This window comes from Mustela lutreola, chromosome 5 (genome assembly GCF_030435805.1).
Source record: "Mustela lutreola isolate mMusLut2 chromosome 5, mMusLut2.pri, whole genome shotgun sequence".
NCBI lineage: Eukaryota > Metazoa > Chordata > Mammalia > Carnivora > Mustelidae > Mustela > Mustela lutreola.
In genome coordinates this window covers 76,535,624-76,562,472 of record NC_081294.1, presented here as the reverse complement: position 1 = coordinate 76,562,472, position 26,849 = coordinate 76,535,624, and the positions used below count along the sequence as shown (strand labels likewise).

General features: G+C 44.1%; 1 protein-coding gene across 2 annotated transcripts in view; it reads left to right on the top strand.

Moving 5' to 3' along the window:
- Positions 1 to 7,312, top strand: part of ETF1 (eukaryotic translation termination factor 1) — a 33,466-nt gene extending 26,154 nt beyond the window's left edge. For both annotated transcript variants that reach the window (XM_059174710.1, XM_059174711.1), the window contains 6 exons: positions 358 to 548; positions 1,905 to 2,034; positions 2,580 to 2,735; positions 3,101 to 3,165; positions 3,965 to 4,112; positions 4,991 to 7,312. In XM_059174710.1, coding sequence (XP_059030693.1) covers positions 358 to 548; positions 1,905 to 2,034; positions 2,580 to 2,735; positions 3,101 to 3,165; positions 3,965 to 4,112; positions 4,991 to 5,073 — 773 coding nt within the window. In that variant the 3' untranslated portion in view covers positions 5,074 to 7,312. The remainder of the gene's footprint in view (positions 1 to 357; positions 549 to 1,904; positions 2,035 to 2,579; positions 2,736 to 3,100; positions 3,166 to 3,964; positions 4,113 to 4,990) is intronic.
- Positions 7,313 to 26,849: the final 19,537 nt, after the last annotated feature.

Sequence of the window (26,849 nt, the reverse complement as noted above, 5' to 3'; positions counted from 1 at the left end):
TAAGTTCAAGACCCACCTTTGGGAGTAGAGGTTGCTTTAAAAAATAAAACCTTTTTCTTTTTCCTTTTTCTTTTAAAGAGGGGTCGACTGTGTAATGGAGGGGAATAAATACAGAGGATGGGAGAAGCATCATGAAATGACTCATGACTCCTTGGTGCCTGTGGCTTCTCTTTTGATAAAATAATTAGTAGTTACTCTCTAAAAATGTCAGTTTATGCCAAACATTTAGTTAAGGAAGTAGTGATTTTTGTTTGTCCTTTTGTTGGGTAATGACATGATTATTTAGTTTTTAATTAGCAAATTATTTTGTACTTTTTTTAATGATGGCCCCCTTCCCCCCCACTTTTTATGTCAAAGGTAGAGGAGGTCAATCAGCCTTGCGTTTTGCTCGTTTAAGAATGGAAAAGCGACATAACTATGTTCGGAAAGTAGCTGAAACTGCTGTACAGCTTTTTATTTCTGGGGACAAAGTGAATGTGGCTGGTCTTGTTTTAGCTGGATCAGCTGACTTTAAAACTGAACTAAGTCAATCTGATATGTTTGATCAGGTAAGTGAGAAGTTGATGTTCTGTCAGTTGTTGGGTGGGAATAAGTGTGTCCATTGAGTTCTGGGATGTGCACATCTATTTTGGTTTTGAAGTTATATATTTCATGTTTAAAAACCTAGCTCTAAAGGGGTGCCTGGGTGGCTCCATGGGTTGAGCCTCTGCATTCAGCTCAGGGTCCTGGGATTGAGCCCTGCATTAGCCTCTCTGCTTGGTAGGGAGTCTGCTTCACCCGTCTCTTCCTGCCTCTGCCTACTTGTGATCTCTCTCTCTGCCAAATAAGTAAATAAAGTCTTTTAAAAAAAAAAAAAAAACCTAGCTCTAAAAAACAAACAGAAAACAACCTATGTCAGAACAGGCAGAACTCCAGGTGTTTTAAAAAAAACATTCCCCCAGGGGTGCCTGGGTTAAGTGTCTGCCTTCAACTCAGTTCATGATCCTGGAGTTTTTTGTTTGTTTGTTTGTTTGTTTGTTTTTAAAGAAAGAGAGATTCCCCCATACTTTCCTGGGTCTTTTCTATCTTTTAAAACCAACCATTTTTATTTCTTTTTTTTAAAGGATTTTATTTATTTACTTGAGAGTGAGCACAAGAGCAGGGTGAGGTTCAGAGGGAGAAGCAGACTCCCCACCGAGCAGGGAGCCTCATGCAAGGCTTAGTTCTGGGACCCCAGGTTCATGCCCTGAGCTGAAGGCAGACTCTTAACCAACTGAGATGTGCCCCAAACCAACCATTTTTATATAGAATCATTCTGGTCCTATGCCAGCTCCTAGTTTAGTGGATTGCCATAATTGGCTTCCAAAAGGAGTGTGATGTCAAGGAAACTAGGGGATAAAAGTTTTTCTGCTCTTTTTCTGATTTATGCCTGGAGGTAAATAAAGCAGTGAAACTCAGCAGTGTGACAGAGCTGATTAGCCTGAAATATTTAATCCAGAAAGATCTTTTTTTTTTTATAACTTGGCCCTGACATAACACTATTCCCAAGGTGCTCTACTGGAGAGGGAGTAGCATTACTATAGAAGTCTCAACCAAAGAAGTGGTATTGTACTCTACAAATTTAGTATGGCAGGGACTAACAGTCCCCCGTTTCCTTAACAAGAAACTTAGTCTTATTGGTGATTAATGAGTTGGCCTCTTAAGGTCTGATTGAATGGTGATATAATTAGCTGGGGAAGTTAACCTTGACAGTGTTGCTCACTGAGACCTGCTTGTGAATAAATTGGGTTCTTTCCCTGTGTTCTTCTCCTTAGACTTCAGTGTTCCATAATGCTGAGCTTTGCATGCCATTAAGAAGTAGTGGTCTCAGTAAAGGTGTTTTCAAGTACTAACGATTTTTTTTTATATGTGTGTGTGTATGTCAGAGGTTGCAATCAAAAGTTTTAAAATTAGTTGATATTTCCTATGGTGGCGAAAATGGATTCAACCAAGCTATTGAGTTATCTACTGAAGTCCTCTCCAACGTGAAATTCATTCAAGAGAAGAAATTAATAGGTATCAGTGAAATGCAATTTACTTTCTGAAATGTTCTTGTGTGTCTGTTTGTATATACATGATATATGTATGTAACAAGATGCTGAGAAGGTAAAGGAGGAAGATTTAGCAGTTGTATTAAAAAACTTCCTCAGTGTAATCATTAATCTTCCTTTAGTTGTGAATTCCAATAAATGTGCTTATATGTCTGTTTTTTACCCATTGGCAATAGGAGCCAAAAACTTCAGTCTTATTTTGCGTATTTTCCTTTGTAATAGAGTGATGAATAGAGGTCCAAATAGAGATTAATCTGGCCATTATTTGGCTTTGTTTCTGATTTAACGGAGCACACATACTTTTCCAAATGGCTGTGTATTTGGCCCAGCCCTTAACCTCTTGAGTGGAATTCTGGAGCCTCAACTAGAGTGGTAATCATTTTTCACTGACTTTTGGCACTTAACTCATTTTCGAGTTAATTTTTTTTTCTCTCGGATTTTGAGCAAGAAAGTCTCTATCTACAAAGGAAACTTTAATATATGTACTTACTGACCTGTTCCTAATCACAGGACGATACTTTGATGAAATCAGCCAGGACACGGGCAAGTACTGTTTTGGAGTTGAAGATACACTAAAGGCTTTAGAAATGGGAGCTGTAGAGATTCTAATAGTCTATGAAAATCTGGATATCATGAGATACGTTCTTCATTGCCAAGGCACAGAAGGTATGAGAATTAGAAAATAAAGTAAGATTGCTTTTTGTTAGTGAGCTCTTTGTTCTGGAGCTTGAGGTGGAGATTTGGGGGAGGTGGCTTCAGTCTTCATAAATTGTTTTGCTTTTACTGATAAATGTCTGCTTAAGACTGTTAAATTTCCTGAGGAAAAGAACTGTATCTTGAATGTCTTTGGTGTTTATGTATGGTAAGAGCATTGTACCTGGTAGACACACAGTGCATAAAGACTAGTATGTTTATGAAAAGAAGGTTGATAGGAGTTCAGAAACCCTTTTATCTAGCCTCACTTACCTCATGAGACTTACATCTGTTAGTATATGAAAACCAGGTTAACACATTTTTTCCTAATACTGCAGAGGAGAAAATTCTCTATCTAACTCCAGAACAAGAGAAGGATAAATCTCATTTCACAGACAAAGAGGTATGTGGTTGTTTTCCTAGTTTGCTGGTACATGCAAGGAAACATAAATCCATGTTAGAGCACTGGCAACATAAGAGTATCCACCTTGGGAAACCAAATTCCATGCTGTTGGCACTTGGGGGTTGGGGGCAGCAGGAGGTGATCACCTCTTATCTGCTACACACCAGTCTGACTCCAAGGAAGGAGGCCATGACATGGTTATGGTGGTTCATTATTTTTAGAGTAGTTAAGCATTCTCATCCTTGAAAGAGTAGAGAAGATTTGACCAACTAGTGCCTCTTCTGAACTGTGAATCTGTATTGCTTTCTTCACTTACTTGCTCTGCTCTTACACTGAAATACCTTCTGCAGGTTCAGTCTAAATGCATCTCTGTAGTAAAGTGTCCCCTGCCTGGCACAGATCCCTTAAGGATAGTAACTTCCTCAAATTGGGAGTTAAAGGACTTTGTTTTTTTGACAAGGCTACTCCTAAACCAGTTCTGGTGCATCTCTTCTGGGTTGTTAAATGAGTGCTGCCTGGAGACACTTTACAACTGTCTGACTTTAGAAATAACAACAGGAACCACCAGAAGTATGTGTTGACATTTCATCAGTGAAACAGAGCCTGAGGAGGAATGTTATTTAAAATAGAACTTCTGTGCTATTAGAATTATGTCAGTAGAAACCACAGTTCATAGAGAGAGTTGTATACCCACTTAATGAGAGGAAGAATGATAATAATGATGGATGGGGAGGATAGGGCCGCTAAGTCTTGGTATAGCCTGATACATTTTTTTGGTATCTCATGGTCACCCTTATAGACAGGACAAGAACATGAGCTGATTGAGAGCATGCCCCTGCTGGAATGGTTTGCTAACAACTATAAAAAATTTGGAGCTACATTGGAAATTGTCACAGATAAGTCACAAGAAGGATCCCAGTTTGTGAAAGGATTTGGTGGAATTGGAGGTGAGTGGCAAGTAAGGAAAATAAACTTGAGGCCAGGGTCTCAAGCCAAAGCTTTCCTGGCTATCGAAAAGTCAAGTTACTTCAGGCAGAGTGGTTTATCATTGACCATGGCAGGAGATTGAAGCAACACATGGTTGCACGTTCCTTGGTTGGGACCCTTTTTTAAAGATTTGAGAGAGGAGAGTATATGTGCATGGTGAGGAGGGATGGGGAAATGGAGAGGTAAATCCAAGCAGACTGTGCTGAGCGTGAGCCTTACATAGGGCTTGATCCACCACCTGGACATCACAACCTGACCCGAGCCTAAACCAAGAGTCAAAACGCCCAACCAACGGTGCCACCACCCAGGCACCCCATGGTTAGGACCATTTTTTATTATCATTTGTTTCCTGTAATTCTACAAATTCCTTTTTATTTATTTATTTATGTTTGTTTTTTAATTTAAAGATTTTATTTATTTATTTGAGAGGGAGAGAAAGAGAGAGAGAGCACAAGAGGGGGTAAAGTCAGAGGGAGAAGCAGACTCCTGGGACTCCAGGATCATGACCAGAGCCAAAGGCTGTCGCTTAACCAACTGAGCCACCTAGGTACCCCTACAAATTGCTTATTGAAGTGAACCTTCGGGCGCCTGGGTGGCTCAGTGGGTTAAGCCGCTGCTTTCGGCTCAGGTCATGATCTCAGAGTCCTGGGATCGAGTCCCGCATCAGGCTCTCAGCAGGGAGCCTGCTTCCCTCTCTCTCTCTCTGCCTGCCTCTCTATCTACTTGTGATTTCTCTCTGTCAAATAAATAAATAAAATCTTTAAAAAAAAAAAAAAAAAAAGTGAACCTTCACCATCCTGTAAACATAGGTGATTTACTCTTTGATTTGCTTCCCCAGGTATCTTGCGGTACCGAGTAGATTTCCAGGGAATGGAATACCAAGGAGGAGATGATGAATTTTTTGACCTTGATGACTACTAGGTAGTCGACATGGGTCCGGCAAAACGTGCCTCACCCTCCAGCATCCAACCCAAGGAGCATACCCGTGGTGGAATCCAAACAGATCCCTGCCTTACAATTGGAACATTTCCAGAACTTAATCCATGAGCATTGGATATTGAAAAGAAAACCGAAACAAAACCAGACCCAACCCTACACTTTGGTTTGTCATGGTGTCAGCGCAGCAGCCTACAACTAAGTTCCTAAAATGCCACTTTGGACTAATTTAAAAAAGAATCCCAGTTTTTACTTTTACTCGATGGTGAAATTGGTTGCTCTTGTATTTTATGAAAAAAAAAAAAAATGATTTTTTTAACCTTCATACATAGAATCAAAAATACTTTAACTGCTGTAAACCTTCAAAAGTTAATAGAAATGAGATCATACTGGTTTGTTTCTTATTTTGATTGGAGAAAAATTAAATTGCTGCATTTCGCAGTGACCCATTTACATGGCATCCTCAGCTTAGACTGCATAAGAAGAAATACACGCGGTGAAATGTTGGAACCATACTCTCTTGGTCTCTGTTTAATGTTGAAAGGGTGAGCTAATAGGAGGCAATTTGAACTTCACTCCCTCACACTACTCTTCCCCCTCCAGACTGTCAGTTTCAAGGATGCAAACTGCATTGCAAAGTCAAACTGACATATATGAAGCATTTGGGCCAAGTGCACTGTTTCCTTCCACCTGTTTTGCAGGCACATTTGTGCCTAGGGTTTGGGAACCCTTAGCATCAGTTGCATTGACAAGGGTTCCCATAATAGCCTACTAGAAACCAGTTTCGGATGGGTATGATGGGGCTTCTGTGCTATTGCTGGGATTGGGAGAAATAAAACTTGCAATTTAAGTGGACTCAAAGAAATTTAAAGAATATTTTATTTTGCTTGGGTCTGTCCTTGGTAAGAGGGAGGTGGTCGTGTTTTCCTTGTGTTGGATGGCATGAGATTATGTGAATGTTTTGATTTTTTACAAATGAACTGCAAGGTTTTTCACAGAACGACTGACAAGACATGTATGACTGTGCATGTAATTATAAACCCCTGACCTCCTGGTGGGGTTGGAGCATCTTTTTCAAATATGGGACTTAACAGGCACCTCTCATAAGAGAAATTATGGGAGGGGGTGGGGAGGGCAGGGGTGGGACGGGATGGGACACAGCTTCTGGCACCAAGGACTTAACTATGGTGGATCCAAAAGTGGGCCTGAAAACCTGAAGCTTATGCTTCACAGCTGGGCTCTAAGTGGGACTGGACCCCAGCTGACATGCAAGGTCATGGCGTGCCCGAGGTGGTAACAGTGAATAAAGTGTATAGGATGTGCCCAGTGGTAGCAATGGAAATAAGTATACCAAATGGACTTTGAAGGACCAAAGGTTTTAAAAGTCAATTGGTATCATTCCCACACTGATAGGGTAGTGGGGTGCATTTGGTTTTCAAATTGGGTACTTTTAACACTTTAGTGCCTGACTGCTGTTCTTCACTGACTTGACTCAGTCACTCGTAGCTTTATTGGTCTGAACCAGCTCCTTGTTCCCAGGTTGCAGACCTGCCTATCGTTCCAATAATCCTGTTTCACTTGAATGAAGGGAGTATGTCTTAACTGTAAAGCTTCTGGTTCTCACACTGTACTCTGAGGTCCAAATGACTGTCTTTCAATGTATAACCTGATGTCTCAACTCCCAGTAAGAAGAGTCAATTCTTTGGTATTCACCAACGTGGGAGGCTTCACCGGAACAGGCTTTTGCTTTGGGCTCTGCTGTTTGTTTGCAGAACACCCAAGAGCGAGCAAACATGCTCTCTTCACAGCAGTACCTTAGGGTTTTGCCATTGTAAATGGGTCTAATGTGATATGACAAGACCAGAGAAATTGGATGTAAATTTACATTTTTGAATATGCTTGTTGTTTCACATGATACATTTAGGGTATGCAGCTCCTTTTGTAGTTTTTATTTTTACTATTTAAGTTTGGAAATGATGCCAAATTTTTGTATTTCTTTAATCAATGTGTTCTCTTTGGTGATATATATTGCATTATATATTGATGTGTGTATCAATATATACTGATATGTATTACACTTACACATACAAACACGTAAATAAGAGGGGGTGAAAACCGTAGCCTTTGCATTCTCTATAGCCTCTACAGAGAGATCCTAAGCAGCGAAATCTTGGTGTTGTGATGTACAGAAATGGAGAAGAGTATTAAACCATATTTAAGAATACATTTTGTGTGCCTGAGATTCTTTAGGATTGTTCCCTGGCGAGGTCTGAGCCACAGAGATATATTATGAGTGAGCTCTCCAAGGTGTAGTAATAGCTAATAACTTTTCAAGCCTTAGATTTTAGTTTTCTTTGTTACGTTTGCCTATGGAAAGGTATATACAAAAGATGCCTGGGGTCATGATCCCAAAGTTAACATCAGAAGGAGGTGCTGGGGCAAATCTAGTTTGTAGCTTCCCTGATTCATGTGTGCACCAAAGGAAAACCTGCCTCTTCTTTAAAAAGCTCTTTGAAGTATATTATCCCATGTAACTGGAGATTTCATGGAGGTAGATGGTGTGCCCATTCTACAACTGATGAAACAGGCCTGCAGTGGTGAAGCCAGATTTTACCCCAGGCCGAATTCCAGAGTTACTCCTTTTTCTACATCTGGTTACCTTGGGACGGTCCAGATTTGAACAGCAGAAGCTAAGTAAGCTGCTTTTCTCCCAGACCTGGTGTACTAGGTAGGAGAGTAATAACCTCATGCTAGAGCAAGCCTTCCAAGTTGGGTCAAGAGAAGAGAATTTCATTTGCAGATTTTCATTTGCTTTTTCCAAAGATGGAAGTGCTTAGGGTTCCTATTTGGTGTTTTAGGGAGCCTAGTTAAAAAACCAAGCCTAGTGGTGCAGGATTTCCTTTCTCCCTATTTAAGGAAATACATTTCACAATATTGACCAGTAGTGCTGCCAGATTTAGATGACAGCTTTGATGAAACCTAGTCACCCTCTGATAGGGGGTAGACTTGCTTGTGCATGGTGGAGGTATATAATTTTCTTCCTAATGGCATCCCTAGGTGCTGTTTGAAGTCAAAAGTTGGAAGGCAGCACACTAGTGCTGGGTACGTGGGCTGTTGTATTTGCCTGTCTGGGCCTGTAACGTTTGCCATCTTTTGTTCTCTGGCTCCGGTTCTCATGCTGTGACGCTCCCAGACAGGCACACTCGATTCAGGGCTGAGTGCCAAGGTGGAATTTAAGCCTCATGCCAGCTTCTCCCTTGTTGCCAATTTGAGCGAGCGCCTACTGGGACTCCCACCTGCCAAGTCCCACCCTGGTGGGACTCTGCCTCAGGGACATAGGAAATGACCAGCCAAAGGGTATGGAAGCACTGGATGCCAAAGTTGCTGAGGACATGGCTGAATAACAGGAACTAGAGGTACACATGGAAACAATTCATCTCCAGGGTTCTTTGATAATCAACTCTAAACCCTGTCTGGGAATGCTGTTTCAGGTATAATCTGAAATTGCTTGGCAGGTTCATCATGGGGCTTAGTCAAGAGTCCAGGTCAAAGAGTCCCCTCTTAGGACAAACCCTTTGGTTCTGGCTCTGCATGAGTTGGCCTTGTGATTTCAGCTAAGTCCTTATTCCTTACTTTCCCCACCACGGTAAGGAAGTCTGTAATTCTAAGGAGACTTTCCAGCCTTAATGCTGTCAAGGGTAGCATCATGTGAGCAAATCTGTCAGTGACACTTTGGCTAATTATTTTAATTTCTCTGAACAGCAATTTCCCTACCTGTAATAATGCCTATTCCATAAGGACTGTCAAGGATTAAACGCAGTAAGCATGTGAAATGCATAGTACAGTGCCTGGCATTTTGCAAGGGTTCAGATGGGAGCTGTCTCTGATGGTCCTGTACTACCAACCTTGGTCCTCTGGAAGTAGCCAGGGTGAGTCTGCACTGGCAACCACGAGGTGGTGCTAGAGTTAAGGTTACTGGCTGTGGAATGAATTTGTTGCTTCTGGTGGGGAGATTTCTGACCGGCATTAAGAGGTACCTGGGACAGCTTGCTTACCTTAAATTTTTGAGAAATGTAGAGGGCAAACTACTAAAAGATGTAGGGATGACCAAACATCAGGGAGAACCCAGGAGTCTCAATGTGGGCTTTGAACTACCCATTTGTAAAATAACTACAATCACCAACATTGGTTGAACTGTTACCATACACAAGTACTGTGCAAGAGCATCATCTCATTTAATCCTTAGAAAAACAATGAGGTGGATATTATTTTATATCTGCTCATCCAAGTTCATAAGCTACTAAGTGACAAAATCTGGAACTCAAAGACAAGTCTATGTGGTTACAAAGCCAATGTAAATGCAGATCATTCCTCACTCAAGAAGGGAGAGAACAGTCGGCCAATACTACTAAGAAGATATGTGGACTCACTTCACCAGCCCTTGTGCTTTCAGGGACAACCAACAGCTCAGATTCATCTGGAAGGTACCCATCTAGCAATTCTATCCTTCCCCCAACACATACAAGTTTTGACTGGTCAACCCAGCACAACCACAGTTGATGGATAAAAGGAGCTTCCTTGGACTCTCTAAAAGATCCCTGTAATTGATTCAACATCTTCAGAAAAGAATGTACACACAAAATGGAATTTCTCAGAGACTAGGGCATCTGCCCCTGCTCTTAATTATGTCATCAGCAGGACAATTAAAGAAACTGAAATGTGGACTCTAGACAAAAAGTACTGTATCAATGTTAAATCTCCTGAATTTGATAACTCTACTGTGGTTATATAAGAGAATACCCTTTTTCTTAGAAAATACACAATGAAGTATCAAGGGTTTATACTAAGACCTATTCATTAAGAAAAATTGTGAAATTTCAGAAATCTAGAAGTAAAAAAGCATTAACTATAACAGTTTAGAATCATCATGAACAACCATTATAAAACAGTGTGATGATGAGTATTTAGATTCAAACTGGTTCACAAGGTATTTAAAACACAACTTTGGTTTAGCTCTTCTTTCAAGTTTGGTTTTCACTCAGGATCTGGGTTTGACTCAGATGTCATCATTTAGAAGTTAGTTCTGTCATAGGGTTTACAGCCCAGGAGAAATCCTTATCCAGTCTTTGCCACCTGGCCCAGGTTACAAAAGAAAGCAGAGGCAGGACCATGAGAGGAGCTGCTGTCACATGCCTCAGAGATAAAATCACTGAGGGGTTGGGGGCACCTGACTGGCTCAGTCAGTAGAGCATGTGACACTTGATCTCTAGGTTGAGTTCAAGCCCCACATTAGGTACAATCTCTATAGATTACTTTAAAAATATATTAAAAGAAAATCACTTTGGGGTTGGTCTGATGCTAGATGGATGAGATAAGGCCATGTAAAGTACAGGGCTTCTTGGGGACCCTTGACCCCTAGCTTAGTGAACAACCGTAGGGATGATGGGAAGGAGGCAGAGCTGTACCTGGGACCCTAGAGCCCATTCTCGGGACAACAGTGTCATTAGATACTCTAGTCCTTTGTCTACAGTCACACCCTTATCCAGTTCTTCTGTTGTCCCACACTTTCACTTCTTAAAGAATCAAAACTTAGTATTTGAAGGGGACCTTGTTACTTCCATCCCCTCATTAAAAAGAGAAGAAAGCTGGGGCGCCTGAGTGGCTCAGTCGGTTAAGCAACTGACCTTTGGGTCAGGTCATAATCCCAGGGTCCTGGGATCAAGCCCCACATCGGGCTCCCTGCTCAGCGGAGAGCCTGCTTCTCCCTCTCCCTCTGCCTGCCACTCTCCCTACTCGTGCTATCTCTCTGTCAAATAAATTAAGAAGAGAGAAAGATAAAGCTGAACCCCAGAGACAACATAATGACCTGTCATGCTTGTGCAGCAAATGAGCAAAGCCAATATGAACACCTGATGTTAGAGCTCCAAATTCTTTGCTCTTAACACATGGATGATCTTGTTATTCTTCATCAAAATTCCATTCTCCCCCTTGTCAGGGATGAGAACAGGGAAGATCAGAGAGTAAACGGCTTGACGCCAAAGACCTAGCTGGGAGGGGAAATGTGGCCAACATCTAGGTGGGGTTATGAAAGCTGTTTTGAAGTCACTTCCCTGTGAGTCAGGGTTGGCTTGAGTGGGTAGATTAACTTGCTTCTCCAGCTCCCAGGGTTCCAGATTAGCCCAATCTAGGTTTCCCTGTCAGACTTCTAGCTTTTCCACTCTGCTGAGATACCCTGGGCTCAGCCCCTTCTGCTCAGTTCTCCATCCCCAAACAAAGGAAACCTGGAGGGCAAGCCCATTCCCCAGGGGAGGCTACAGACCAAGAAAGGAGGGTGGAAACCTCAGACAGAGGCTCTCCAAGCAATGTCAAGGATCTTTTAAGGTAAGGGCAAAGAAGCAGGGACAATCTGCCACATGGGAGAAGATAGGTGGGAGATCGGAGCGGGATTAAGAAGGAGGAATAACCAGTGTGATGTGGGGACACCTGCCCCATGTTACATGGCCATCCAGAGCCACATACATTCTCAGCCTAGGCTGTCCAAGGGATGGGATGGACCAACCATCTCATGATACAATCCCCACTGAAAGGCCTCCAGAAAAGGACTCTATCAGTAATAGGGCAGGATGTCATCTAGGGAAGAGAAGGTGAAGTTCCTTTAGATAATGTTGCATTCCTGTACTCAGGGCTGGAGGCCCTCCCTTACACCCCTATCAAACTCTAATTCTGAAGATAGGTAGCACAGAAGGAAGGGGTTTGCCCTTCCCTTGGCAGCTGAGCAAAGGCCCTCAGAAACCCAATCTCCCCAGCTTTCTGATTCCACAGACACAGTCCACTACCACACCATTCCTTAAATTAGATCTGGGTTAACCTGGTCTTATTCTTTCATTTGAGCATTTAGAGACCTATCTTGTGTGCTGGGCCTGTGCAAGATGCTGGGATACAGTGATGAACAATGGCAGGCACTATCCCTGTCCTTCAGGAGCAGAGGCAGGTAGCAAGGAATGACAGAGTGAGGAGTGCTGGAAAAGAAGCGATGGGCAGAATGGCTCCCACTTCATCTGGGACTACCTGACCTGCCTGGTAAGCAGGAGGGGAGCCTGGAGAGAGAACTAGGTTTGGAGAGGCAGAGGGGTTGGTCCTGTCTTGATCCAAAGACCAGGATGCCGCTCAGATTTTAGGACACTGATTATTTTCACCCAGCTATCATCTTTTGTTATTGTTTATTTACAGCTTTATTGAGGTATAATTTTAAAACTTTAAAGTTCACCCACTGTAAATATAGTTTATGGAATAGATCTGTACAACTGCACAAACACAATCCAACGTCCATTGCCCCAAAAGGGTTGTGTGCCCTTCAGCAGTCAATCCTGCTCCCACTCCCAGCCCTACCCAACCACTGATCTGCTTTGACTCCCTAGTTTGCCTTTCCTAGAAACTCTGTATTACTAGACAAGTACAACATGTAGTCTTTTACATGGTTACACTTAATTGATTTAAGCTCCTTTTAAATTAACTTTTAAGAAACATCCATGTTATTACATGTTTACTCCCTTTTATTGCTGAGGAGTGTGATACATTAAGAAATATATATTTGGTCTCTTTCCCCAGGTACTGGCACATAGCTCCTAAAACCCTTGAAGTCTCCACAGTGATGAGTGCATTTCATATGCTAATGAGATGACTAGTGGCAGGGTCCCCCTAGATAGCTTCAGGATGGAGCCAGGTTGCCAGAAAGGCCTAATCAGGTTTTGGAATGTTCAGCCCCACTTAGCAGAAGGAAGGTCTGGAGGTTAAGTTAATCACCAATGGTCAATGATTTAATCAATGACTGTGTAATGATGCTTCCATTAAAACTCTTTCTAAATTATGGGGTTCAAAGAGCTTCCAGGTTGGTGAACCCACTGAGGCATTGGGAGGTCTCCTTGTAATTCCATATGAATTTGAGGATTAGCTTTTTCATTTCTGCAAGAAAGACCACTGGAATTTTGACACAGACTGTACTGACTCTGTAGATTGTTTTGGGTAGTATTGCCATATTAAAGATATTAAGTCTTCCAATCCACAAATATGGTATGTCTTTCCATTTATTTTTTTTTTAAATTTATTTATTTGAGAGAGAGACAGTGAGAGAGAGCATGAGCGAGGAGAAGGTCAGAGGGAGAAGCAGACTCCCCATGTAGCTGGGAGCCTGTTGCGGGACTCGATCCCGGGACTCCAGGATCATGACCTGAGCCGAAGGCAGTCGTCCAACCAACTGAGCCACCCAGGCGCCCCTGTCTTTCCATTTATTTAGGTCTTTAGTTTCCTTCAACTATGTACAAATCTTTCACTTCCTTGGTTAAGTTTATTCCTGGGTATTTTATTCTTCTGAATGCTACTATAAATAGAATTGATTTCTTGATTTCCTTTTTGGATTGTTCACTGCTGGTGTCATTCTGGTTTTCATTTGCATTTCCCTGATGACTAATGATGTTGAGCATCTTTTCATGTGCTTATTAGCCATTCCTACAGCTCTTTTCATAGAATGTAATCTTTCTTTTTTTTGCCTCTAGACTTGTTTATTCTATTCTAATGTTTCATTTTAACTGAAACACAGTTGACACAATGTCACATTAGCTTCAGATGTACAACATAGTGATTGGACAACTCTATAATTATACTATGCTCACTACAAGCACAGCTAATATCCTAATCTTTCATTCTTTTTCCAGAGAGAAGGGGAGGGGGTGGAGAGAAGGTGTGAGGGAGAGAAAGAATCTTAAGCAGACCTCATGCCGAGCACAGAGCCTCATGCAGGGCTCAATCTCACCACCCTAAAACTATGACCTGAGTTGAAATCAAGAATTGAATGCTTAACCGACTGAGCCACACAAACTCCCCTAATCTTTCATTCTTAATCTCCAACTCTGCCATTTCCATAAGTGGAGACAGCAGGAGTTCCTTTGTCTCTTAGATACCCTTCTTCTTCCCTTCTTCGATTCTCTTTATTTTCAAAAAGTACTTAACAGGTAGAGAGGCAGCACAGGTCGGGGAGTTAAGAACACAGGGACTGGAACCAGACAACTATGTTCCAACTCTGCCACTTACTAACTGCGTGACCTTGTACACAATTTAACTTAACCTTACTTAACTTCTCTTTTGCCTCCTTCAAATTTAACATAGGGTGTTTTGTTAAATAAACTGTTTCTTCCATTTGTTCCATAAAATAAGTGACTACCCCCAGGCAGTATTATCCTAGACCCTACAATACAGTAAGGATCAAAAGACCACAACTGCCTTCCCAGTGGGCTTTCAGGCTAGTGAAAGCCTGAGCAATGTGAAATTCCTATTACAATGAACACATACGAAGTCTATTGCACAGGACTCTGACCAAGCCAGAGAGCCCAGAGAAGGCTTTTCTAAGAACAATGACGTTTGGGGCACCTGGGTGGCTCAGTGGTTGGGCCTCTGCCTTCGGCTCGGGTCATGATCTCGGGGTCCTGGGATAGAGCCCCAAGTCGGGCTCTCTCCTCAGAGGGAAGCCTGCTTCCCCCTCTCTCTGCCTGCCTCTCTGCCTACTTGTGATCTCTGTCAAATAAATAAATAAAATCTCTTAAAAAATTTTAAAAAAAGAACAATGACTCTTGAACTAAGCACAAAGGTGTTAACTAGGCAAAAATGAGGAACTTCCCAATACTTGGGAAGGAGGGTGAGAGTACAGTTGAGCAGGTAGGTGAAGACCAGTGTGGAGGAAGCTCAGAGAATGAAGGAGTGCAACAGAAAATGAAACTAGAAGAGAGGCCAACAAGCACAGAACAGGCTAAGCTTCAAGGCCTTGCTGAGAACTTGAAACTTTATTCTGAAGATTATGAAAAGTCATTCAGGTGTTTTAGGCAGGAGGATGACAATGCAGATTTTTGAAATTTGTTTCATATTTGAGAAGACAATGTGGAGCTGAGTCTTAAAGCACTGGAACACTTAACATCCAAGTAGAACACTGTTTATCAAGCCATGAAAAAGAGGGCTTCAAGAAGAGATGATCACATACAAGTCAAATGCTGCTAAAAATTACTGAAGTAAGAAGAGGACTAAAAAAATCCACTGGATTCAGAAATAAGAGGTCCCTGGTATATCTGAGGAGTCCCCAAACACCACTGCTCAGCCTCCAGAGCCTGTCTGTCATCTCCAGGCCTCATGGCCACTGCCTCAGGACTTACCCTCTAGCAGATCAGAGGTCTATCTCATTAAGTTTCTTAGGAAGATTCCCTGGCAGCTCTCCTGGCTGGCTATACTAGCTGTGTCATGGGGTGAGGCCAGTTCAAACATGTCTGTCCACCTCATCTAACCATCTCCTCCATCTTGCTGTTTGGGAGCCAGATGTTCCTGCTGGGTACCACCATAAGAGCAGCCTCTTACAACAGTTAAGCACTACTCTGAAGTCAGATACCAATTCCTATCACAGTTCTAACACCTATCAAGATCTTGGTGAAAGACAGGTTACATGGCTGGAGCTGTTTTCCAACCTGTAAAACACTGTGATTAAAGGTGAGAGTGAAGCATGTACCAAGTACTCCACAAACAATATTGGCTATCATAAGCTCATATTCATTTATTTATATTCATCCAATAATTGTTTATGATGACAGGCAATGGGTGCTATTGTAGTCAACAACAGAGACATAATCCATGCCAGAAAGGAATGCCCAATCTAGTGAGGAATCCAGTCAAGTAAAACTTTCATGCTTTGATGAGAAAGGCACAGGGCACTGGAAGGATTGGTCAGTGGGGGGACTAAAAATCGCATCCAACCGAGTCTTGGTAAGGGAGGGTTTGGTTTTGCTTTTGGCAAGATCACCTGTAACTGAATGAAGAAGGGGTTGGTGACAAGAAAAGGTTTAGTTCCTGTGATTTAAGATAATATAACTTAGTTGAGAAAGCAAGCAGAGAAAAACAGTAACAAAAATGCACAGAAATACCAGGCAAGCATTATACTGGGTGTCACACTGGCTTTTTCTGCAAAAAGTCTCACCTTACCAATTCTCAGGTTCCAAATACTCCCACCTTAGGCCCAAAAGCCAGGTCTGAGGGCCACCGTAGTAATCTACTTCTCTCAAAGCAGGGAGCAGCCGAGGACCCCTACTGCTTCATAGGACTTTCTGAGGCTCAAAGCCCTTTCACCCAGAATAGAACACAAGGCCTGCCCAGCAGAGGCCTGGGGTTCCTGCAAATTCTGTAGCTAGAGAGAAGGCTGCTGGAGCTCCCTGGCTTCTATCAGGCCTTCCCCCTCTGCAAGGCTCAGCTATAAATAGATTGCTGGTTTCCAGCAGGGGATCTCCCAGCCTTGCAAGGAGAAAGCTCCGCCTTCTCACCCTGTGCTGCCCTCAGCCTGGAGCAGAAGGGGGTGGTGGCTGGCAGGGGGAAGGAGAGGAGGGGAGGGCAGGAACCAGCACCACAGAGAGGCTGGCCTCTGGACTACATTACCCACAATCCTAGACAGTGGTTGGAAGAGGAGGCTGCTGGGGGCCTGCAGCCTTAGATGGAAAAACAAGGCCAGAGGCATCAAAAGCCCTGGGTATGCAGCCCAGGCCCTGAAACGCAGTTTGTTGTTTTGGGGTATTTTCCCAAAAAAAATCTAAGCCCTAAACCCTCAATCCTAAACCTTAGAGTTCATCTCCTCTCCATTCAATTCACAGGCACTCAGACAACCTGGAGTCAGGGAGATCAACAAAGCTCATTATCCTTCAGCCTTATTCAGTGTGTGTGTGTGTGTGTGTGTGTGTGTGTGAGTGTGAGCAAGCATAAGCATGTGTGTAAGGGCAAGTGTGCACACGCTCATATACACAAATGTGCACAACCAAGAAAGTGGGAGCCTGTGAGCGATCAAGCCCAAAGGCTGCTTGGCACTAGAAGCCCTTTCGGAGGCATATTCCCTGCCTGACTCAGCCCCAAGCTCTGAGCTTTTGTTTCCCTGCCTCACCTGAGGCACAACAATCACGCGCTCACCGGTCCAGCAGAAAGCCTGCATGCTGATGACTGTTGCACTTCTGGAAAAGCTGGGGGGCAGGGGTTCAGGAGAGGCTCCTGGTTTGGTCTGCTGAGGTCTGGTCCCTCTCTCTGACCTTTGCTCATCTCCAGGCAGACAGATCAGGGTAACCACGTGGCAGGGCCAGGTTTAAGTCCCTGGAGGTGCTGCAGGGAAGGCCTGTAAGGACTTGCTGCTGGGGTTCCGGCAGTGGATAAACCAGAGTTGTCAGGCTGAACAACCGGGGCCTTCCAGAGTGGTGGGGGCAGCCGGTGTGCACTGCTCCAGACCTCAGACCCACAGAAGATGTACACCTGCCCCAGCTCTGGCTCCCCCACATCATCCCTCCAACCTTCCCTACAGAGTCAAACTACTTGTGCAGAGTTCTGGGGCTGAAGAAACCACAGGGAGCACAGGGTGATAGGGGCCAGACCTAAAGTCAGGTACCCCTGCCCATGGTGAAACGGCACTGGGGTCTAAAGAGAGTCTTTTCCCTCTTTCTCCTCACCCAGATAAAACAAAACTCTCACTGAGCTAGGTATCAGGAATGCAATGATGAATGAGATCAAATAGCAGCCTCAATAAACAAACGGTGTACAATACTGTTATTACACATAACATGCCTAGGAGTTGGGGGTGGGAAGGATTTCCAGATGGCCAACATGTCTCAACCAAGTAAAGGATAAGTAGCAGTTCTCCCAGAATGGTGTGAGAAGGGCATTCCTGCCAGAGCCGACAGCTCTAGTAAAGGCGGGAAGACTCGCAAGAAACAGCAAGAAGGGCGGAAAGGACAAACACCAAACAGCCACTTGCAACAAGAGAAGCAGCAAGGGAGGAGCGGCAGGCCCTCACGCCAGTTGGCTGTTTGGGCTTCTGGCCCTAGGCTGGGAGCCGCGGAGGGTTCTGCAGCAAAGTGTGCTGTGTTCAGAAATGGAGGAGGGCAGGGGGGCAAAAAAATGAAACCCGTGGGGCTGGTGGGAACCTGAGCTCTTCTGGGGACGAAAAGAAAGCACGTTGCCTGCACGTATACTCCCAAGTCCGCCTGTCCGCGTTTACCTCAGCCACGACCGGCCACGAGGAGGCCAGGCCGCGCGTTCCCAGCGCCGCCGGCCGCCCCCTCCTTGGCAGCGTGTCTCCTGACCGTGGGCTCCCGCCCACAGCCGCCCGCGGGCCGTCTGCCAGAAGCGCCGGGAAGGAAACGCCTTGTATGGGCCTCGGACAGGGAGGAAGCGCCTTGTAGGGCCCGGGGAGGAAGCGCCAAACATGGCGAGGGGCGGGAGGGGGTGGGCCGGGGGCGGGCCGTGCGCCCGGAATGGAGGCCGCTTCCGGCGCCGCGCCGCGTCGCGCCGCGCCACCCCCACAGCGCGCTGGGTCGCCGGGCCCCTCCCTGTCCGCGGCCGGCGCCCCCCAGCGGTCCCCTCCTCCTCCACCCTTTCCTCTGGCGGGGGCCACAGGAATGGGGGGACAGCAGGGGGCTCTCGGGGGCCGGCGCGGCGGGGGATCCAGCCCGACTTGCCGCCTGGCCTAGCGGAGTTGAATTCCCAGCTCCGCCAGGCACTCGCTCTGTGACCTTGGTACAGCGGCTTCTCCTCTGAGCCTCAGTTTCCTCTCGGAAAATGAGAGGCTTCCCGTTAAGCACGTCAACGAGCGAGTAAGGCCCTCCTTGGCGGTTCTGTAACCCTAACAATTGAAAGGGGCGGGGGAGGTGGGCCGGTTTTTCCAGTCACCAGATGCCTGTGTCCCTTACGCCTTTTCCCAGGCAACTCCTGGGAACCTGGATGAAGGGCTATATGGGAGGCGACGGGTTCAGAAGAGATCTTTCCAGACGAAAATAGGGCAACTTTAAGGTCTAGTTTTCCTTCGAGTCTGTGAGATTCGCATAGAGAAGGTTCCAATTCCAGCTTCTCCCCATACCAACTGGTTGATGCTGGGAATTGAGATTCCCTGAATCTCAATTTCCTCATAGGTGAAATTGAGATAATAATTCCTGATTCGTGAGGTTGTAGTGATAAGCAAATGCATGGGGGGGGGTGGGGGGGGGTGGTGTGTGTGTGTGTGTGTGTGTGTGTGTGTGTGTGTGTAAAGTGCTGGACGGGGAGTTGATAGGTTAATTGACTTTCTCTGTGCACTTTCCCAGCAGGGAGGTGGGAGAAGAAAATAGGAAGGGCTTGAGTAGCTGGCTGTTCTTCTGGTCCTTTCTTTGGCTTCTCTGGGGCCTTACTGCCAAGATTTGATACCTTTACCAGAGGAGTGTGTGTGTGTGTGTGTCCCTAATACTCTCTTTTCTTAGTTCCACCACCATACAGGTGACCTGTCCTCCCTGCTGCTGCTCTACTCTACCTACCCTGGAGCATAGGTGACCAGGACCATCCAGCAAGGACAAAAAGAACATATAGGAAGTTGAAGTTCTCATCACAACCAGAATCTGGTATCTAGGACACCGTCCCCTCCTACACCTGCTGTCAGTACCACACCCACACATTTCAACAAGAGATGGGTATCAATCTCAGAAATATATTTCCCAATCTCCCCTTGTTGTTCCTGCCCTGCCCTTGTCAGTTCTGCCTGTCCTGGAGTCCCACTTATATCTAACCTGAATCTTCCTGCCTTTAGTCCAAGCCCCATGCTGCTGAGCTGCAGTTAGCAGCCCCTAAGAGGTTCCAGGCAAGTTTGTGGACACACACAATAGATGTGTGTCACCCACGGCCTTGTTTCCTTTCATCCTTGTTGGCCAAGGAGGCTGTTGTTGGCATGGTAACCTTTCCTATAAAAGTTGCAGCCCTCAAGGATGTTTTTCAGTTCCAGCAGGGACATAGCTCCTTCCCTGCACTGTCGATCGTTGGGTAACAAGTAGCTGTGTCATTCTGGCTTCCCCCAGGATGGGAATGGTGCTGGTGGCACAAAAGAGGGTCTGGTTCATGGAGGGCAGCAAAGGACTTAAGGGAGATGCTGATTGGATCTCTGAGGAACAGGTTCCTTCTGCCCTACATGTTGATCCTCCACCACCCAGAGAAACCAGTTCTGAGGCCCAGAATATTTAGGGAGTCTCTTCAGATCTTGTGGTGAATGATAAACACATATCTTCACTAAAACCATCCACCCAACAAATGGCATGATGCCCAGTGCTTAATTCTGTAGAATAAGCTGATAAACCATAAAGCCTCCAGAAGCCAGTGATTTCCTTTCTCCTTAGTCCCTCTGTGGAATACATGAATATTTATTAACCATATCCTGTTTTATAGTTTCCCATACATTATTTCAATTGATTCTTCCCAAGTCCCTATGACAAAGGTATTAGGACACTCATTTTACAAATGGGAAAACTAAAATTTGGACAAAGATCTTATGCAGATTGACCAAAAATAACATGGTCATGGAGTGGTAGCATTGGGACCTGAACCCAGAGTCTCCAGATTCCCAGTGGGAGAGAGAGAACCAGGCTTCCCGCTGAGCAGGGAGCCCAATGTGGGGCTTGATGTGGGGTCGATGTGGAGCTCGGTGTTGGGCTTGATCCCAGGACCCTGGGATAATGACCTGAGCCTGAAGGCAGATGCTCAATGACTGAGCCACCCAGGCACCCCCCCAGTCTCATATTCTTTATACTAGGTCTTGTGTTTCTTTTTTTTTTTTTTTTAAAGATTTTATTTATTTATTTGACAGAGAGAGATCACAGGTAGATAGAGAGGCAGGCAGAGAGAGAGAGAGAGAGAGAGAGAGAGAGAAGCAGGCTGCCCGCCGAGCAGAGAGCCGGATGTGGGACTCGATCCCAGGATCCTGAGATAATGACCTGAGCCAAAGGCAGCAGCTTAACCCACTGAGCCACCCAGGCGCCCCGTCTTGTGTTTCTTTATATTTGTTACCTTGCTACTGAAAAAGAATTTCTTCCCCACCTGGGTCCCAAGCTACTGCCCTTCTAGGAGGTGCTCAGGAACAAAATGGGCATTGACATCGGTCTCCCTGGACGCAGGGTCCTGTATGGCTATATGTGGCAATGCAGCAGCAGCAGCATCCTCAAACTTGAGGCAACCCCTGCCAGCTGCCTTGTCTCCGTCATGGAGTTTCCCCGGCAGAGGGCAAGCTGAGGGAAAGTGGTTCCCAGCTGCCAGCTTCGTCTAGGCAAAATTGCATGAGAGCCAGCCCCGGCTTCCCTCACTCCCTCCAGACTGAGCACATTCAGCTCCCCCGCAAAAAGGAGGCAGGGAGAGACACTGAGAAAAAAAAGGAAACTTCCATTTTTTTCCCTGGCTGGGAAGCACTGGGCTTTAAGCTGTCACTCATCTTGTAGGTGGGGAAGATTAATACTGATCCTCTTGAGATTATAGAAGTCTCTAAAATGAACCCTTGGGCAAGAGCTTTGCCCAGGAGAGACATGAGTAGTAAAGCCCTGGATTTGACTGTGATGGGAGGGGAGGAGAGGCAGTTCTCAGGAAGGAGAAAGACTCCTGGATCATTTTTCTTTCTGCAAGTCTTCTGTCCAAAAAGATGAGAAGACTCCTGGCAACCAGAACAGGGTGAGGAAGAAAACAATAGGAGAAGGGCACTATCAGGTAGTGACCTCAAGCAAAACAAAGGAAGTATTAATAGTATTAATGGTTAATATTTATGTATAAATATTGTGTCAGCCATGCTACATTTATTATCTTATCAAATTGTTGCCCTCAGGTAGATCCTACTGTTATCCCTGTTTTAGAGATAAGGAGGCTAAAGTTTGTGGGTTCCTCAATAACACGAGCTCCCAATTAATGGGAGTGGGCCAGGCACTCTGTAGACATTATCTTATATAATCCTCACCAGCAATGAATGAGATGGAACCATTATGTCCATTTTCTACAGGTGAAAACTAAGGCTCACAAAGTAGGGAACTTGTCTGTGATCACTAAGTAATGTGAACAACAGACTGAAGGATTAGAACTTGACTCTGTGGTTCCAGAGTACCTGGGCTTGACCACTTGGCCTTGCTGCCACCAAGGCTTCTCCATGTCCTCAGGAGCTTTTGCTCACATAGGCTGAGACCACAAAAATCTGACCACACCTACATTTCTGTAGTGCTTGCCACACAAGTGAGAACCTGGCCAGGAGTGTTCCCTTGTTTTAGTTCAGACTTGCCACCAGACTATTTCTAGGGTTTCGATGGATGGGCCTGGCTCACATGGGCCCTGTGTCTTGGGGCTCTGGTCATCTCCAATCCAGATTCCCAAGGCAAGAGGAAACCTTGAGAGGGCTTCACTACCCACTACCCACCCCATCCCATGCTTTGACATTTCCCTAAGAGATGCAAAAACATATAAACACAACAGCCCTTAGGAGGTCTCCTTATTGCCCAACAGGGGTCCTTTTTGGAGAAGAGGTTGGAGAACCCAGTGATCAATCAGGGAGACCACAGAGTTGCAGCCTCTCCCCTGGGAAGGCTCCCAGTGGCCTCTCCCAGAGGATCCTGTACCTTGCTACAGGAGAAGACTCCACTGCTCCCACCCCTGCTGCAGGGCTGTGGGGGTGGGAAACACTTGGAATCCTGAGTCAGAGGAAAGGTTCCACTTCACTTTCCCTGGAATAGCAAGTCAAGGATGCAGCAGTCTATGTAGAGAGAAAAGGGAACTGGAAAGTGAAAGAGTGTAGTGCTCCTTTCTTTCTTTTCCTACCATCCCTTTGATGTTTAAAAACATTTTCTTTGGGGTGCCTGGGTGGTTCAGTGGGTTAAAGCCTCTGCCTTCCGCTCAGGTAATGATCCCAGGACCCTGGGATGGAGCCCCACCCACCATCCCCGCTTCGCCTAGGGCTCTCTGCTCCGCACAGAGCCTGCTTTCCCACCTCCCTCTCTGCCTGCCTCTCTGCCTACTTGTGATCCCTGTCAAATAAATAAATAAAATCTTTTTAAAATTTTTTTTAAAAGGGGCGCCTGGGTGGCTCTGTGGGTTAAAGCCTCTGCCTTCGGCTCAGGTCATGATCCCAGGGTCCTGGGATCCAGCCCCGCATCGGGCTCTCTGCTCAGCAGGGAGCCTGCTTCCTCCTCTCTCTCTGCTTGCCTCTCTGTCTACTTGTGATCTCTGTCTGTCAAATAAATAAATAAACAAAATATTTTTTAAAAATTTTTTTAACATTTTATTTGTGTATTTTTTATTCCTCTAATGTATTTTTTATGCATGTTCATTGCAGAAAATACATATGATGGTAAGATTTATTAGGTGAATATCCCTCCATTTTTTTCTCTCCTTTTACCTATCCATCAAAAGTTTTCCAGCTTAGGGACACCTGGGTGGCTCAGTCAGCTAAGCCACTGCCTTCAGCTCAGGTCTAATGATCTAATTCAGATAATTAGATCTAATTCAGATCATTAGATCTAATAAATGATCCTAGGGTCCTAGGATCGAGGCTTGTGCACCCGCTCACTCACGTGCACGTGCTCTCTCTCTCTCTCTCTCTCTGACAAATAAATAAATAAATAAAATCATTTTTAAAAAAGTTTTCCAGCTTAGAATCCAATCCCACTTTCTAGTAAGAGTCTCATGCTCTACTGACTGAGCTAGCCGGATACTTCCACTTTCTAGTATAAAGAGTTTGGTCTTGGATCCCTGGGTAGCTCAGTGGGGTAAGCCTCCTCTTTCTGCTCAGTTTATGATCTCAGTCAGGGTCCTGAGATCGGGCTCTCTGCTCAATGGGAAGCCTGCTTCCCCTTCTCTCTGCCTGACTCTCTGCTTACTTGTGATTTCTCTCTCTATCCAATGAATAAATAAAATCTTTAAAGAAAAAAAATAAGAGTTTGGTCTTTGCCACTCCAGTTCCTGGATCTTTTTAAATGTAGAATCAGAAATGCTGGGGAAGGAGGAGAGGGGTGCTGCTGGTTAGAGAGAGAGAATGAGATGTAGAACCTGAGAGGCTGGGAGAGGGAAAAATTGGGACAGAGAGGCTAAACTGATCTATATAAGAAAGAACCAGGAAGAGGATGGAGAATTGGAAGAGATGGGCTGGAAAGAGAGAAATAGGAGGAATTTTATGAACTATCGCTATGAGGCATTGAATGGATCCCCTATAATTCCTCAAGTAGAGATTGGAATAAAATTTTTATTTTCTCGCTCCAGGATTATGATTCTCTATTTGTAACTCCACCTAGAGCCTTAACCATGTAGGGACCCAGAATTTATTAGGGTTCTATATAGGAAAGTTCAAAATATTGTTATTTGATAAAAGAAAGAAAACAGTCAAGTATTTATCCTGCCCTTTGGTTTTGAACAAGTTTGATTTTTTTATTATTATTATTAAGTAAACTCTACCCCTAACATGGGGCTTGAACTCATATAACCCTGAGATCGAGAGTCATAAGCTCTATTGACTGAGCCAGCTAGACAACCCTTAACAAACGTCATTTAGTCTAAATTCTTTATTGTTAGATTCTGGCTAATAAATGAAATGGAATGAAATGGAAAATCGCCATTCTGTAACCTCTGTGAGATAATGGATTTAGATAAGGATCACCAGTCATCAGGAATTCTATTGGGTGGAAGACTAAAGGAACTTTCTAATCCCATTAATACTTGAATCCACCAATTAATTTTAACATCATAAAAAGAGACCACCTATGAGAAGTGAAAACATGTCCACATAGAAATCTCTATATAGGGGCGCCTGGGTGGCTCAGTGGGTTAAGCCGCTGCCTTCGGCTCAGGTCATGATCTCAGGGTCCTGGGATCGAGTCCCGCATCAGGCTCTCTGCTCAGCAGGGAGCCTGCTTCCTCCTCTCTCTCTCTGCCTGCCTCTCTGCCTACTTGTGATCTCTCTCTGTCGAATAAATAAATAAAATCTTTAAAAAAAAAAAGAAATCTCTATATAATGTTCATAGCAGCATCATTATTTGTAATAGCCAAAAGAGGAACAATCCAAATGTCCACCAACTTATGAATGGGTAAACAAAAAAGTGGTATATCCATATAATGGAATATTATTCAGCCTCAAAATAGAATGAGGTACTGATGCATACAGGAATCTTACAAACATTATGCTAAGTGAATAGAGTCAGATAGAAAAGGCTACATATTGTATTATTCCATTTATATGAAATCCCCAGAACAGGCAAATGCACAGAAAAATAAGAGGAGTGGTTTCCTGGTGGGGGTGGGGACTGGATGTGGAATGGGGAGTGATTGCTAATAGTTATGAGATTTCTTTTAGGGGTGATGGTAATGTTCTGGAATTAGAGATGCAACATTGCAGTACAATATAGTGTACCACAACATTGTGAATATATTAAAACACACTGAATTGTATACTTTAAAATGAGGAATTTTACATTATATGTATTTCAATTTTTAAAATATATCTAGAAAATTAGACAATAAAAAAATATGTGCCTTTGGATATGTTACAACAGCAAATAAATAGTGTCTTTTAAAAAGTGAACCTGAAGGGATGCCTGGTGGCTCAGTGAAGTGTCTGTCTGCTTTTGGTTCAGGTCATAATCCCATATTCCTGGGATCAAGTCACCTGCTGAGCAGGGAGCCTGCTTCTCTCTCTCTCTCTGTGGCCACTCTGCCCATTTGTTCTCTCTCTCTCTGTGTCAAATAAATAAATGAAATATTAAAAAAAAAAAAAGAATGTGAATAAATGAAATAAATAAATGAAATATTAAAAAAAAAAAGAATGTGAACTTGAATCTAATCAACCCTCTAGGTATAACAACTAGTTTACAGGAACTTCATGGGATAGAAGGACATATTAAAAAACCTTACAGGGGGGAAAAAAAACAGTGAAGTTTGTCAAAGTCCAAAAGTAGAGAATTCTTCAGGACAAATAACCTGATTTCTTTAATAAATAAAGGCCAAAAAGAACTATTACAGAGGAAAAGAACCTTAAGAGATATATAAACCAAATGCAAAGCATGGTCTATCTAAGGCCCTGATTTAACCAAAGACCTTAAAAAATACTTCATAAAGATATATACTGAAGTATTCACACAGAAAATTATATAATGTCTGGAATTTCTTCAAAATAATCCAATGTGTGGTGGCAGTGAAGGGCAGTATAGACAAAACTAGATAGCCGTGAACTGGCAGTTGTTGAACGCTTGATAGATACAGAGAGGTTTATTACACTATTCTCTCCTCCTTTTGTGAATGTTTAAAAACTTAAACAAAAAATATGAGGCTTGGGGCGCCTGGGTGGCTCAGTGGGTTAAAGCCTCTGCCTTCAGCTCAGGTCATGATCCCAGAGTCCTGGGATGGAGCCTCCGCAGAGCGGAGAGCCTGCTTCCTCCTCTCTCTCTCTGCCTACTTGTGATCTCTGTCTGTCAAGTAAATTAAAAAAATCTTAAAAAAAATTATATATATATATATATATATATATATATATATATATATATATGGCTTGTGGGGCACTTGGCTGGCTCAGTTGGGAGAGCATGTGCCTCTTGAACTCGGGGTCATTAGTTTAAGCCCCACACTGGGTACAGAAGTTACTTAAAAAAAAAACCTTGGGGTGCCTGGATGGCTCAGTCATTAAATGTCTGCCTTTGGCTTGGGTCATGTTCCCGAGGTCCTGGGATTGAGTCCCACATTAGGCTCCCTGCTCAGTGGGGAGCCTGCTTCTCCCTCTCCCACTCCCCCTGCTTATATTCCCTCTCTCACTGTCTCTTTCTGTCAAATAAATAAATTAAATATTTTTAAAAGGTAAAAAGATAAATAAAACCTAAAAATATATATATGAGACACTGATTACCCATTAAATTGGAGCATATTTACACGTTCTAAATTATTTGAAGGAAAATGGGCTG